This window comes from Heterocephalus glaber, unplaced genomic scaffold (genome assembly GCF_053883595.1).
Source record: "Heterocephalus glaber isolate CG9 unplaced genomic scaffold, H.glaber_assembly_v1.0 deba00001689, whole genome shotgun sequence".
NCBI classification, from domain to species: Eukaryota; Metazoa; Chordata; class Mammalia; order Rodentia; family Bathyergidae; genus Heterocephalus; species Heterocephalus glaber.
Window position 1 is genome coordinate 894,635 of NW_028258414.1, and position 16,114 is coordinate 910,748.

Genomic DNA, 16,114 nt, shown 5'->3' on the forward strand with positions numbered 1-16,114 from the left:
GAAACTGAAAGTGTAAATAAGGACTAAACTGTATAATAGGTAATGTGAAATAGGAAGAAAAGGGGCAAAGGGGAAGGAAGCAGAAGGGGTAGGGGAAGGGAAAGAAGGGAATGGGATTAATATGAGAAAATGGAAAAATAGGAACAAAATCGTTTTAAATAGGAGTGGAGGGGTTGAAGTGAGGGCTGGGCAAGGGTGAAAAATAAAAACCAAGAGAGATTATGTAAAAGTGCAAATTTCCAATGATGAATGTCATTATATTGTATACCTAAAATGTAGCAATGATTAGAATGAATAATCAATAATGCAAAATAGGAAGAAAAGATTCAAAGGGGTAGGGGTATTGAGAGGGGCAGGGGAAAGGAAAGAAGGGAAAGGAAAAATGATGAGAAATGGAAAAAATGGAAATAAAGTCTTTGTAAATAGGGAAGGGTGGAGGGCGTGAAGGGAGGGCTAGGAATGGGGAAAAAATAAGAATCAAGGTGCATTATGTAAAGGTACAAGTTCCCAATGAGAAATGTAAATGTGTTGTATACCTAAAATGTACCAATAAAAGAATTTAAGAAGAAAAAAATAAAGAAATAAAAAAATAAAAGACATATTGTTTAAAAATTACATATTTTTCACTTCATAAGCATATTTGGCAAATTGAAGTTCTCTCTATAGAATATATTTATTTATCCTGAGACTGTGAAGCAAACAGACTATTGTAATTATCCTTTTTTATAAATCTCCATGTTTTTCTGTGTTGTCGTTACTTGACCTAAAGTCAGGAGACCTGTCTTTAAAACACATGCTGTAATATCCTTATTGGACTCAGAAATGATATCCCTAACTGCTAATGTGTTTTATAATAACTAGATATATAATTAGAGGCTCATTCTATATCTAAGGAATTAGCAGACACCAGATTTCGAGATTTAAGATATTTTCATGTGTTAGCCAGCATAGCATATATATTTTAATGAAAAAGACCTAATATTTAGTACATATATTTACAAGATTTTCAGTAAACAATTTTGAGCATTCTATTCATTTTTACAGATGTTAAATCTTTTGAATAACTATCAGATTTAATTAAACAAGAGACATCTTGTTTATTTGTTGTTTTTTTCCCCCCATTAACTTTATTGGTACATTTTAGGTATACAATACAGTTACATTCATCATTGGGATCTTGTACCATTACATGAGTCTCTTGGTTCTTATTTTTTTCCCCTTCCCTTGCCCTCCCTTCACCCCCTCCAGCCTTCCCTATTTGCAAAGAGCTTGTTTCCATTTTTTCCCTCTTCTCATATTTTTTTCTTTCCCTTTTTTCCCTTCCCCTACCCCTCCCAATTCCCCTGCTCTCTTAGACCTTTTCTTCATGTTACACAGTATCAGTTATACATTTTTAAAATTACAATATTAAGATCTAGGAGACATTACCACAGATTTTACAAAATTTAAAAGGATATAGAAAGCATATTACAAAAGTCTTTTTTGAAATAAATTTGACAACTTCTAAGAAGTAACTTAGAAGACAAATTAATGAAACTAACTCTGGAGGAAATATAAAATTTGAATAGCACCTATTAAAGAAAGTATATTCTTAGCTTGAAAACCTACCTATATGATGACAGCAGGCTCATAAACATTTTAACTGAGAAATTATATCAAACATTTAAAGCAAGAAAAACAAGGAACACTTCTCCCCTCATTTTAGGAAATCAACATTGTGCTAATCCTAAAACTGGATAAAGATAATAGAAGAAAAATGTACGAACATAGATAGAAATTTGTTTAACAAAACCAATTCTTAGAAGTCAGATCTGGCAGGATGTAGACAGTGGTTTTATTGTAGGGATGGGAGTGTTGGTTCAGCATTGGAAGATCCACCCCCAAAAGTCATCATTTAAACAGAGGAAAGGAGAAAGCCATATGATCCTGTCACTCGTTGGAGAAAGAGTATTGGACGAAATTCCACGGCTGTTCATGGTAAAAGCTATCAGGAGACTAGAAGTAGAACAGAACCTTCTCAACAGATCAAAGACATGTACTCCATACTTCCAACAAAAACTCCTTTTATGAATGGAGACGATACAATGCTTTCTCCCTAAAGTGGGGAACAAGGGCATATATGCCTACTCTTCATCTGTCCATTAGACTTTGAAACATAGGTCTAAACCAAAATAGTCTGGCAATAAAATGACACAACTAGAATAGGATTGGCACAGCATAAGCAAAATCTTTATATGTAGATGAAATGATCATCTACAGAGAAAACACCCAAGAAATCTCTAGGAGCCCCTAGAACTTGTACTTGAATTTAGCAGGATTAGGAAACACGGTATATATACAAATTCAGGTCTGTGTATACTTGCTATAAATGACGCACTGGATATTGAAATTTAAAAGTTATGTAGGAGTACAAAGGACCCAGAAAAGCCAAAAACAAAAACAAAAACAGTGTGAAAGACGTTTAGCACCCAATTTTAAGACTTCTTCTAAAGCTACAATAATCAAGGCAGTGTTGGTGTAAGGAAAGACATATAGATCATTCGAATAAAACAGAGAATCTAGAAATAGAACCACACATATATGGTCCACTGAGTTTTGAAAGATTATTTAACATTAGCATTTTATAGAATATAAACTCGATTCAAGAGCCGAGGAAGAGATAGTGTCTTCAGCAAATGGCACTAGAACACCTGGTATCCATATATAAAAAATTAACCTCAACCCTTTTTTTTCCATACATGAAAATAACTTGAAGGGATCTATGAACCTAAATAAGAAAGCCTAAAAGTATAAAACTTTAAGAAGAAATTATAAGGGAAAATATTTATGAATTGAGCATAGGCGAGAACTACCTAGGATATAAAAGAGATGATGTATAAAAGAAAAAAATTGATAAATGAGATTCCATCAAAATTTAGAACTTTAAATGACATCATTAAAATGAAAAGTAGTCCTTAAACAGACCATATTTACAATGCATATAACCTATGATTAGAATATATAAAGAATTCTTAGAGCTCATTAATAGACAACCCAATTAAAATGTAGATATAAGAAGATGATAAATAGCCAGTATAGCACAAGGAATGGTGTGCAGTTCTAGAATCAGAAAAATACTAATCAGTACAATAACAAGATTGAATTATACACTCATTAGGGAGATGAAGTTAAAAGTTTTAAAAGCCTTGTTATGACTTTTTCTTTTTGTTGGATTCTCCCCCTTTGCGTTTAATTTGTCATGCCCAATGGATTCATTCTGCTGGGTTTCCTGGGGTTGTGATCCTCATTGTCTTTTCTTAGGGTATTGTCTAAAATTTTTTGGAGTGCTGGTTTGGTATTCACAAAGTTCCTGAGGTGCTCTTTATCATGAAAGCATCTTGTTTCTCCATCAATTTTGAAAGATGGTTTTGTAGGATACATCAATCTGGGTTGGAGGCTGTTTTCCTTTAGGGCTTGAAGTACATCACTCCAAGCTCTTCTTGCCTTGAGGGTTTGCATTGAGAAGTCTGCTGTGATTCTGATGGGCTTTCCTTTGTATGTGATTTGTTTCTTTTCTCTCACTGCTTGGAGAATTTTCTTCTTCTTTTGGATTTCTGGAATCCTAACTATTATATGCCTATGTGTAGATTTTTTTTTATTAAGGCTAGCTGGAGTCCTAGATGCCTCACTTAGCTGTATGTCAAGTTCTTTTCCCCTCCTTGGGAAGTTTTCTGCCATCACTTCTGTGAAGAGTTTTTTTAAGTCATCTGCACATCCGAATTTTTGTATTGTTTTCTCTACCTCTGTGAAGTATATTTTTGAAATTTTAATCGGCATTGCATTAAATCTATATAGTAGTTTTGAAAGTATGGCCATTTTCACTATATTGGTTCTTCCTAACCAGGAACAAGGGATGTCTTTTCATTTTCTTATATCCTCTTCGATCTCCTTTTTCAGAGTGCTGTAGTTTTCAGTGTAGAGATCTTTTGCTTCCTTTGTTAGGTTGGTTCCTAGATGTTTCATTTTTTTAGATGCTATTGTAAAAGGAATTATGTTTCGAATTTCTCTCTCAATGAGTCTGCTATTTGTGTATAAGAAGGCTATTGTTTTTTGAGTGTTGTCCTTGTATCCAGCTACTCTACTGAATCTGTCACTTAGGTCTAGAAGACTTTTGACTGAGTTTTTTGGGTTTTCTATGTAATGTATCATATCATCGGCACATAATGACAGTTTTACTTCTCCTTTCCTATCTTTATTCCTTTTATTTCTTTCTCTTTTCTAATTGTTATGGCTAATGTTTCCAGAACACTATGAACAGGAGTGGTGATAGTGGGCATCCTTGTCTTGTTCCTGATTTTAGCGTGCAAGTTTTGAGATTTTGACCATTTAGTATGATGTTGGCTGTTGGTTTTTCATAGCCTTAATCAGGTTGAGATAAAGACCTTCTATTCCAGTTTTTTGTAGCATTTTTATTATGAATGGGTATTGGATTTTCTCAAATGCCTTTTCTGCATCTTTTGAGATGATCATATGGTTTTTGTCCTTGACTCTGTCAATATAGTGTATTACATTTATTGATTTACAAATGCTGAACCATCCTTGCATTCCCTGGGATAAATCCGACTTGGTCAGGGTATATGATCTTCTTGAGGACCCTCTGTATTCTGTTTGCCAGTATCTTGTTGAGGATTTTTGCATCTGTGTTCATTAGAGAGATTGGTCAATAGTTCTCTTTTTGGGTTGGGCCTTTCCCTGGTTTTGGAAGCAAAGTAACACTTGCTTCCAGGAATGAAGTTGGAAGCCTTGCTTCCCTTTCAATTTCCTTGATGAGTTTAAAGAGGAATGGCGATAGTTCTTCTTTAAATGTCTTGTAGATTTCAACAGTGAAGTCATCAGGACCTGGTCTTTTCTTTGTTGGTAAATTTTTTATTACATTTTCCATTTCACTCATTGTTATTAGGGTGTTTAGTATTTCTATATCTTCTTCATTTAACTTTGGCAATTTGTATGTATCTAGGAATCTGTCCATTTCTTCTGAGTTTTCCATTTTATTAGAGTACAGGTTCTCAATGTAGGTACTGATGATGCTCGATTTCTGCTGGGTCTGTTGTGACTTCACCTTTTTCGTTCTTTTTTTTTTTTTTTTTTTTTTGGTAACCAGGGATTGAACTTGGGTCCTTGAGATTGCACAGCAGGCGGCGGAACCACTAAGCTAAATCCCTGGCCCTTTTTGTTCTTAATTGCATGGATTTGAGCCGTTTCTTTCCTTTTTTTGATAAGGTTGGCTAAAGGTGTATCAATTTTACTTATTCTTTCAAAAAAACCCAACTCTTTGATTCATTAATTTTTTGTATCTTTCTTTTAGTCTCCATTGCATTGATTTCTACTCGGATCTTTGTAATTTCCTTTCTTTTTCGAGCTTTGGGTTTGTTATGCTATTCTTTTTCTAGGAGCTTGATGTTCTGCATTAGGCTATTTAACTGAGATCTCTCTGTTGTCCTAATAGGGGCATTCACTGCTATGAATTTCCCACGTAGAACTGCTTTCCTCGTGTTCCATAGATTCCTGCATGTTGTACCGGCATTATCATTTACTTGTAGAAACTGTCTAATTTCTTCTTTAATTTCCTCTGTAACCCATTGGTTGTTCAGGAGGGTGTTACTCAATTTCCATGTGTTTGTGGGAGTTTTGCAGTTTCTTATGTCATTGACTTCCAATTTTATTGCACTATGGTCTGATAATATACAGGGGATAACTTCAGTTCTTTTCCATTTCCTTAGACATGTCCTATGAGCTAGCATGTGATCTGTTTTGGAGAATGACTTGTGTGCAGCTGAAAAGAATGTGTGTTCTGATTTTGTGGGGTGGAACAGTCTGTAAACATCTGTTAAGTCCATTTGTTCAATAGTTTGGTTCAGTTCTAGAATTTCATTGTTAATTTTTTTCTAGATGATCTGTCTATTTGTGATAGAGGGGTACTGAGGTCCCCCACTACAATTGTATTAGTGCTTATTTGGTTTTTCATGTCCATCAATATTTGTTTTGTATAATTGGGGGCATTCATGTTTGGTGCATATATATTTATGATTGTCATTTCTTCCTCTTGGATTGCTCCCTTCACAAGGATGTAGTGACCATCTTTGTCTCTCTTAATTAGTTTTGGTTTGAAATCTACTTTGTCTGCAAATAAGATTGCTACCCCTGCTTTCTTCCGGGTTCCTGTCAGGTGGAGAACTGTTTTCTATCCTTTTACTTTCAGTCTATGTTTTTCTTTTTGAGTTAGGTGTGTTTCTTGTATACAGCACATTGGTGGATTTTGCTTCTTTTTTTTTTTTTTTTTTTTGTACTGGGGATTGAACTCGGAACCTTGCGCTTGCAAGGCAGATGCCAGAACCACTGAGCTAAATCCCCAGCCCATTTTTCTGTTTGTTTGTTTGTTTTTTAACGGTACTGGGATCAAACTTGGGTCCTTGCGCTTACAAGGCAGGCGGCGAAACCACTGAGCTAAATCCCAGGCCCTGGATTTTGCTTCTTAATCCATTCTGTCTCTTTCTTTTGATTGGTGAATTGAGGCCATTAACATTAATAGTTATAATTGATAGATATTGACTCATCCTTGTCATGATATTTTATTGTTGTTGGCTGTTTTACAGAAATCTTTTTAAGTAGCATGTCTACTTATGAGGGACTATTTATTAAAACCATATCAAAAGCCATATTATATTCACAAGCTGACTAATGAGGATATTTAACTAATGTATTGGAATAAGTGAGAGTTCTGCTATCTATTGTCAGCATCAAAATCTTGTCCCATGCTGCCCGATGGTATAGTCATGTATGTACCACTGTTGTTTTAGAGCTAACCAGGAGCAAGACATATGAATTTTGGCCTCATTGTGAACATGTTAAAAGTGAATATTGTTCCCACAAGAATTCTTAAACATCAGCAAAGAGGGTATAAATTGATACAGAGACTTCAGAGAATAGAATGGCAATGCCCATAAAGCTAACAGTACACATCGTTTCATTCACCATTACCACTTTTTTGTGCCTCTCCTGGGGAAACTCTTGTATATGATATGTTAAAGGATATTTGTTTCAACACTGTTCGTGATAATAAAGTAAACTATCCTTCAGTGGAGGAATAGATAAACTGCTTTCATTTGCATAATGAGATTCTACAACTAATAATGATTGAACCTATTGTCTATTGTCAGTGTATATTCTATCTCAAAAACATAGGATTGCATGAAAAGACAAGTTTCAAAAGGGCAGATCTACATAATCCCATCTACCTCAGTTTATTAAACTTTAAACAATAATGGATATCATTTGAGTGTATTAATTCACAGTGGTACCTCTGTTCTCAAGCGGTTTTGTTTGCAGACAGTTTAGTTTGCAAACAGAACCATTTGACAGAATTTTGTTTTTGTTTGATAACTCTGCATCAGGTGACAGACATGATTGTGGCCATCTTTCCCACACAAACACAAATGTGTTCATCTTTTCCAAAATTGTAGAATAAATTTAAGTTCGTGAACCAAGGTACCACTCTATATTTAAAAGTTTAAAATATACCTGGCAATAGCACACACCAACTTAACAATAGTTACCTTGGGGTTTGAGTTGAGCTGTACTTATAATATTTTAATTTCTGAAAGAGAGAAGGAGCAAGTTTCAATTTGAAGCAAATATGGGAAAGTCATTTTCTCTGGTGGGTACATGGATTGTATTGTGGGCTATTTAGACATCTGTTCTTGTTCATTCTTTTGAATATATTTTCAATATTATAATTCACAATAAGGTGTTTACATGCTCTTTTATGTAAAGAAGGAATTAACTCTTCAACTGACTACAATTAAAGTAAGCTTTTTAGAACTTTTAAGTTTTTCAATTTTCAAACTTCCATATAATTGCCATGAATAATATAGAAGTAGAATTGTCAGTAAATATTTTTAATATGATGTTATTTTCTTCATTCTGTAGGAAAAACATCAGAAAGAGGCTCATTTTCCCTGTACAGCAGAGATACTGGATTACCAGGCTGTCAAGTAAGTTTTATGAATAAAAAAACGATGAGTTGGTTTTTTTCCTCTGGTGCTAGGGATTGAACTCTAGACCTTGCATGCCCCAGGGAAGCATTTTACCACTGAGCTACATACCTAGCCCAAGGAGACTATTTTTAAACAGTTAAATAAAGATATTTGTAGAAATCCACATTATTTTACCATTATTTGTTCTTTCAATTTTTGCCTGTTATTGCTTGTGTTTAGATGCCTCATGCCGTCCTAGGTAGGGCTTTTTTAGAGGTGGTTGGATCTAGAGTATGATCCTGGGATTGATTCGTGATGCATTGCTAGAATCAAGGGGCACAAGGATTAAGGGTGTGAGTGCTAGCCACCTTAAGTAGTCTGGATAAAACAAAAGGGGCAAAAAGATGCTGTTAAAGGTCCCTTTTTGCTTTTGCTGTCTTTGCCTGCCCACTCTGCCTTGGAGCCAGCCAGCTATGGACTGAAACCTCTGTGAACTGTAAGCCAAATAAACCTTTCCTCCCTTAACTTGTGGGTGTCAAGTATTTTGTCCCAGCAATGAGAAAAGTAACTCAGGCAACTACGTACAGTTTTTTTAAGCAATTAAATGTACCTTGTTTTCTTTTGCTCTCTTTGTTTAAATTGTTCCCCTTCCCCAGTTTAACATACTGTCTATATCACCAAAGATTTTGATAACCCACTTTCATTTTAACTGGAAACAAAATAGCCAAAGTTCCTACTCCTCTCTAAAATACCTATCATTGCTGAAAAAAATACTCGCATAGTTCCCCATAGAAAAATAAAATTACCGGTCTATTATTTTGTTAACTTTATTGTTTCATTATAAGCATTTCTGATATAACCAGTAATATACTTTACCAGCTCTTACCAACTCACAAGAGCTGAATATTTTTAGTTTTCATTGATATTGCAAGGTGGTTGATATTATATTAATATCTTAAAACTGTATATCCTAGAAGTGTATGTACCATGGAAATCCAAAAATGCTGCAAATCATGTCTCTTTTTTTTAACCAGTTGTTAAACATTTACCAGCACCCTGTCCATAGTCAGTTACAGATGACCAAAAAATATAAATGCTTATTCAGGTCACAGTAGGTCAGTAGAAAAGTAACATTTGAAGTTCTGGGCTCTGATAAGGTACTTGTCTGACATTTTTGAAAGGTAAGAGTATCTTCATGGATTGACCATTTCTTCTGTGACATATGTTTAGCAGTATCTTTAGCAGTGATAAGCACAATACCCTGTCTTTCGAGACAGATCAATCATGGATTTGTGATTTTCATAGTTGTCATTCATAATTGGTGTAAGAATTTACTCTTTTTTATGGTGCAAATTTTTATTTAAGTCTTAAATTCTTCAAGAGTTGTGGTGAGAGTCCTGAATCTCATTTCTGATCTCAACCACATCTTAGATATATATTTGTTGTGTTTGTTATGGGGGTTTTCTTTGTCTGTCTTATGAATATTGAACCTGCGCCTTCACACGAGCTAGACTCCTCATCCCCTCCCCTTTTTTAAAAATTTTGAGACAGGATCTTATTCAGTTAATAAATTGCCCAAGCTAAGCTCAAACTTGCAATCTTCTGCCTTACTCTCCTAGAGTACTGGAATTATAGGCATGTGCCACTATGCCCTGCTTCATGGTCAGAGTTTTTAATCACTCTTCTTCTATGAATAGGTTCAGAGGAAAACGAAATTTTAAAAAATAATGTATATCATTTTGACCACAAATAATTGATAAAAATAACTGCAGAGTCCCGTAGGCATAAATTGTTCTGTAAACTACCATATGACGTCACTGAGTAGACTTGTCTACCAAACCTCCTTCCAGGCCTTGAAATTCTTTGGACCTAGATCTGAGAGATCTAAGGCAGCTGCTGGTCTAGTCCATAATGTGTGTCTGTATAATCTTACTCAGTTGTTACTTACCAGGGTATATGAAAGTGCTGTTACATCCATCAGTTCCTGATAGTATATCTAGAAAATCAGTAAATGGCAGTTGAGGATTAGTAAAAAGGAAGAATTAGAAGACCTAGATTCAAATTCAGGCTCTGCAGGGATTACCTCATTTGAAAACTGGATTTGCAACTTCTCCTTCCATCTGTTTTTTAGGTCTGTGAAGGTTAAATTCTGCATACTTGTGAAAGAGTAGTTTGTATTTAAACTGTGTTATCTAGCAAGTGGTGAAGCTAAACCTATACTTGAGATTTTTAGCTATGATATGACTATACAGTAGTACTTTAGCATGTAGTTTCAGATTCATAGTCTATGCCTTACCTCTTTCCATTTTATTTTATTTGGTTGAGAAAGGTGCTAGGAGTATCAAGTGCTCCAGGCAGTTCTCATTCACATGGACTGGTGTTTGTACTTTGAGAAACTCTACTCCTCTGTGTATGCCAAATGTAAGAATATGAAGTATAAGAAAAATATAAATTATAAGACCACTGTTTGACAATTCCTTATAAACATTTTGGAAATCAGGCAAGCCAAAGCAAAAGACACCAACAAGGTTACTGGAGTGTATGATGCAATATACACAGTGCTGTGTACAAGATTTAAAGATACTTGAGCACAAAAAAGACTCATTTTTTAAAAAATTTAAGAAGCAAAGCATGTCCCTTGAGAAGAAGTCCAAAATTTAGCAGAGCAGAGAGAGGATCATACTGCAGTAAGAACAGACAGCATCAGTGAAGATAGGAGAGCTCTTAAAAAGTAAAATGATTCATGACTGAAAGCATCAGTGGTTTTGTTGTCACTGTTTCTTAGCTCTGTACTGCAGTTGTTAGGAGAAAGTATGATGGATGACAGGAGCTGATTTGGGGCCTGAGTAAGTAAATGCAGGAAATTCAAGCATTAAAAGGGCATATTACTTCCATTCAAAGAAAAACACGTAACATGTACAAGTTAAAAGCTTCTAACAGTACTCATTAAAATGGATCTGAGAAGGAAAAAATAACACTTAACTAACTGGCTGCCATTTTGTCTTAACTTTACAAGTGACCAAAATTCAAGGAAATATAGTGATTATAAAATCATATCCAAATACCACCTTTAAGCTTTTTTTCTTCGATAAAATCCCCTAAGAAACATTAATTCTGCTATTAATGAACATAAATGTTGCCGACATACTGTAAAATTCAGGCTAAGTTAATAATGCCTGATGGGCCTTACTTCATGTTAAGATGATGTAATGATATGTCACTAAATTTTCACAGCAGTTGCATAACTGATGGGCCATAGCAGCATTACTGGAAACAATGATAGATCATTCTGGAATTGAATTACTTTCTTATTGATCCAAAACAGAGCATAGAAGCCATGATCTTTATTAACAATAGGTCCAATACTTTTTAAACTGCCAGAGTTACATGAAAAATCCATTTAGCATGACAAATTCAATTGTATTTATTCATTAATATTTCTTAAAAGTATTTATTCACATAGTTTGAGTTTTTCTCAAAATGTTCAAACCTGGAAGATGACAAGGTCTTGTGTTTTGTATTCAGAAAGTTTGAAGTTTCATGTAAGTTCAGGTAATACACTCTTGGGAAAATGACAGCTTTAAAAACACAATTACCTCTTAGTTACTTGTAAATACACTCATACCATTTGATTCTTTTTCATTCTTTGTTTTCAATTCAGTCTCATTATATATAGACAGTTCCAATGGCTAAATGATAAGATTTATACCAGAAGTGAAAGTTTAGAAACACTTGAAAATCAATCTGTTGAGTTCACTGTGTTAACAGATGCAAGAAGAAAAAATAATATAATTTCCATAGATAGAGAAAAAGGTACTTCACACAATTGAATACTCATGATAAAAATCACAACAAACAGAAAGCAGCTTCTTCAGTGTGATAAAAGACTTGCATGAAAAACTTCACAGCTAGCAACATATTTAATACTAAAAGGCGGCTGTAAGTTGTTTCCCCAAATATTAAGACTAACATAAGAATTCTAGTCTCACATTTTCGTTTTATTTTCTGGCCAGTGTAAGAAAATGAGAAAAACAGGACATAAAAATTGAGTAAGTGTAGCTGAATTTGGAGCTGACATGTTTATGTAAATAGGAAGTCCTAAGGAATCATTAAGAAAACTTCTAGAGCTAATAAGTACTTTTAGCTATATCACAAGATACAAAGTCCATCTAAAAAAATTGATTAGCTGAGAACAAAGGCACGTGTCTATAACTCCAGCTATTTGGGAAGCTGAAGCAGAAGGATTGCAAGTTTGAGGACAGGTGTGCAACAGCAAAACCCCAACTCAAAAAAATCAATTTTATTTCTATGCATTAGCAGTGAATAATTACAAAATAAGATTAACAAGATGATGCTGGTTTTAGTAGCATCAAAAAATATAAAACTGTGGGATAAGTTTAACAAGAAATTATAAGACTTTAACAATGAAGATGTGAAACACTAGTGAGATAAGTCAAAGATCTAAAAAAGATATTCCATGTTCATGAATTTTAAGACTATCATTTAAATCTTAGTTCTTCCTAAATTGGGTTACAAGTTTAATATAGTCTCAATCAGAATTGTGCCAGCCTAACTTATAAATATTGACTAGATTATTTCAGGGTTCATTTAAAAAGGCAAAAGACCAAGAATTCAAAATAACTTTGAAAAAGTAGAGAGGATGGCTTTATCTTACTTGACTTGACAATTTCCTGTAAAACAGTGCTAATCAAGATAAAAACAGTACAATATTTGTATGTAAAGATTGACAAACAGCTCAAGGAGCAGAGCAGAAAGTCCAGAGACGGACCTACATTTGTATGGCAGATGATGTTTGATAAGTGCAGTGTAACAATTCAGTGATAAAGGAGAAGTCTCTTTGGCATATGGTCCTGGAGCAACTGTGTGTTGATGCGGCAGAGGGAGAAACTTTATCCCTTACCTTATACCATATAAAACATAAATTTGAAATAAATCATAAACTTCAAAAGCTAAAATAATAAAGCTGCTTGGGGGTGTATAGATAAATATTCTTGCCATTTGGGGTAAACAAACTTCTTGCAGAGAACATAAAAAAGCGAAAACATGAAAGAAACATTGATGAACTGAACTTAAAATTTAAAACTTGCACTTTTTACCAAAAAAATTAAGAAAATGAAAAGGGGGTGCAGTGGCATATGCTTATAGTTCCAGTTACTTGGCAGTCTGAGATGAGATGATCACTTGAGCCCAGGAGTTTTCAGCCAACCTGGGCAGCATAGCCAGGCCCTAGCTCTTTGAAAACAAGGTAGAGGGACAAGCCACAGACTAGGAGAAAATAACTGTGGTGCCTGCACATGTACACATGGGTACACACACACACACACACACACACACACACACACACACACACAGCTGTATGTAGAATACTTCTTGAGAAATGAACAGCAAAATTGAGAAATTTCTTACCTAACCACAAGACTTAGTATAAAACTGCAGTAATTAAACAGTATAGTATTGCATAATTGAGAGATATAACTTGGAAATGATTATCCAGACTAAGATGTCCACTAACATGCCAATAAAATCAAGCCCAGAAGTATATCTTTGCTTGGGTGGTTTTATTGTCAGCAGTATTGCCAGATTAGTTGATATTTTATTCTGAGAGTTTTGATCAAATAAGTGACATGATGAAAACTAAAAGTATTTCTTAGGAAAATTTAGTTCTGGCTCAGGATTACAGGAGTTTATAGAGTGGAGACAAGGAAACTAATTGAGATGGTATTGCTTTAGGCCACATGAAAAGAACAATCAGATGCAAGGTAATTTAAGCACATCTTATTTGCATAACAGCACATTGCAGCTGTTAGAGGATAATTTTTTAAGGTCATAAAATCATCAATCATAAATTTCTCACAGATACAAAAATGCACAGGTGTAGAGATTCTATTTCGTCATGAATAAATTTGTAAAATGTTACAACTGGTTAAAGGGAAGTCCATAAACAATCACATTTGTAGAGCAAACATTGAAACAAATATAATAGAGACTAACGTGTGTGTGTGCACGAACAATTGAGATACTAGGGGTAGGGGAGGTTATGTCCCTCTCCTTGACAGAATTTCTTTTTTTTTTTTTTTTTAGCAAGTCTACAGAAAACTATTTTTCATTACTATCAATAACCTTTAACTTACTGGAGATATTAAAGGTTCTTACAGATTGAGAATCAGATAGCCTGGAAAGCTGAGAGCCATAGATCAGGTGTTAGCAAACTGCTACTATCTGATCCCCTCCCCCTCCTTTTTATTGAAACATAACCATATCCATTCATTTATATATTGGCTAGAGCTCCTTTCTGGGTTTTTTCCACAATTTTTTATTAGTACATATTAATAATATATATTAATGTTGTATGCATATATAACACTATTTGACTATTTCACCCCCATTCCCCCCCATTTCACATTTAGGAGGAGTTTCAATGTGTATATTTTGATCCTATCCAGTCTCTCTATTATCCACCCTTTTACCTACTTCTCCCCACGTACTGTCTTCTTATCTAATAATAGTCTCCCTTCTACTTTCATGCCATCTTCTTTAGATTATACATATTTGGGGAAATAGCTCATTTCATTCAATATGATGATCATCTCCACATCCATACATTTTCCTGAAAATGACAAAATGTTGCTTTTTATGCTTCAATAATACTCCATTGTGTGTGTGTTTGCGTGTGTGTGTGAGTGTATCATGTCAGAATTACTTTATCCTTTCATCTGTTGATGATACCTAGGCTGGTTCCATATCTTAGCCATTGTAAATTGTGCTACATTAAACATGGGTATGCTGGTATCCCTAGAGTATGCTGACTTACTTACGGTATATACCAAGAAGTGATATAGCTAGATAAAATGCTAGCTCTATTTTTTAGTTGTGTTAGGAATATCCATACTAATTTCCATAGTGACTTACTGATTTACATTCCTACCAGCAGTGTAGAAGGGTTCCTTTTTGTTTTTGAAGGGTTCAGACTCAGTACAGTCCACATCAAAATACCTATAGCAATCTTCACAGAATTAGGAAAAAAATCCTAAAATTCATACAGGGAGACCCACAATAACCAAAGCAGTCCCTAGCAAAAAGAACATGGCCAGAAGGCAACATGATACTCCATTTCCAATTATGCTACCAAACCGTAGTAACAAAAACAGCATGGCTACTGGCACAAAAGACATGTAAACCAATGGAACAGAATAGAGGACATAGAAGCAAACCCAAACAATTACAGATATCTGATTCTGGAAAAAGGATCCAAAAATATACATTGGAGAAAAGACAGCCTCTTTAGTAAATGATGCCGGGGAAACTGGATATAACACTTGTAGAAAAATTGAAACTAGATCCCTATCGCTCTGTATAAAAATTAATTCAAAATGGATCAAAGACCTAAGTACAGTATAAGACCTGAAACCTTGAAAGAAAATACATTGGTTAGAGCTCTCTGGAGAAACAGAATTGATAAGATATATATAAAATTATGCAAGCATATTTATTAGGTAATATTGTAGGATCAGAGATAGGAAGGTTTACAATGGCATCTTCATACTGGAGACATGGAGAATCCAGTAGCTACTCAGTCCAGGAAGCTGGAAGCCACAAATGAGGGATCAAGGATGCAGCACCATTCTGAAAACAAAGGCCTGGAAGCTTTCTAGAGAGTTGCTGGTATAGTCTACCCCCCTTTTATTCTATCCAGGCTACAAGCCTGCTGGGTGGTGCCACTCACACTCAGAGTGGATCTTCACTTTGCTTCCTATATGCCAGTCAGCTGTGGGCGCACTGTGTAGACATTTAGAAGTGAGCTTCACTAATATGCTAGGCATCTCTAATCCAGTCATGTTGATATATCAGGGTTAATAGCACAGAAAACGTAGGGGAAATGATTGAAGCCATAGGCACAGGCAAAGACTTCCTGAATAGAACTCCAGTAGTACAGAAAGTAATACCAAGAATGGATTTCATCCAATTGAAACGTTCCTGCACAACAGAGGAAATGACTAACAGAGTAAAGAAACAGCCTGAAGAATGGGAGAGACTCTTTGCCAGCTATCCTGGCAGAGGATTAATATCTAAAATATATGAAG

General features: G+C 34.8%; 1 protein-coding gene across 12 annotated transcripts in view; it reads left to right on the top strand.

The window, feature by feature from the left end:
• The window catches only part of Tcf12 (transcription factor 12), a 384,470-nt gene that overhangs the window by 272,588 nt on the left and 95,768 nt on the right, over positions 1-16,114 (top strand). For all 12 annotated transcript variants that reach the window (XM_087199164.1, XM_021237170.2, XM_021237171.2 and 9 more), the window contains one exon: positions 7,966-8,030. In XM_087199164.1, the coding sequence (XP_087055290.1) occupies positions 7,966-8,030 (65 nt within the window). The remainder of the gene's footprint in view (positions 1-7,965; positions 8,031-16,114) is intronic.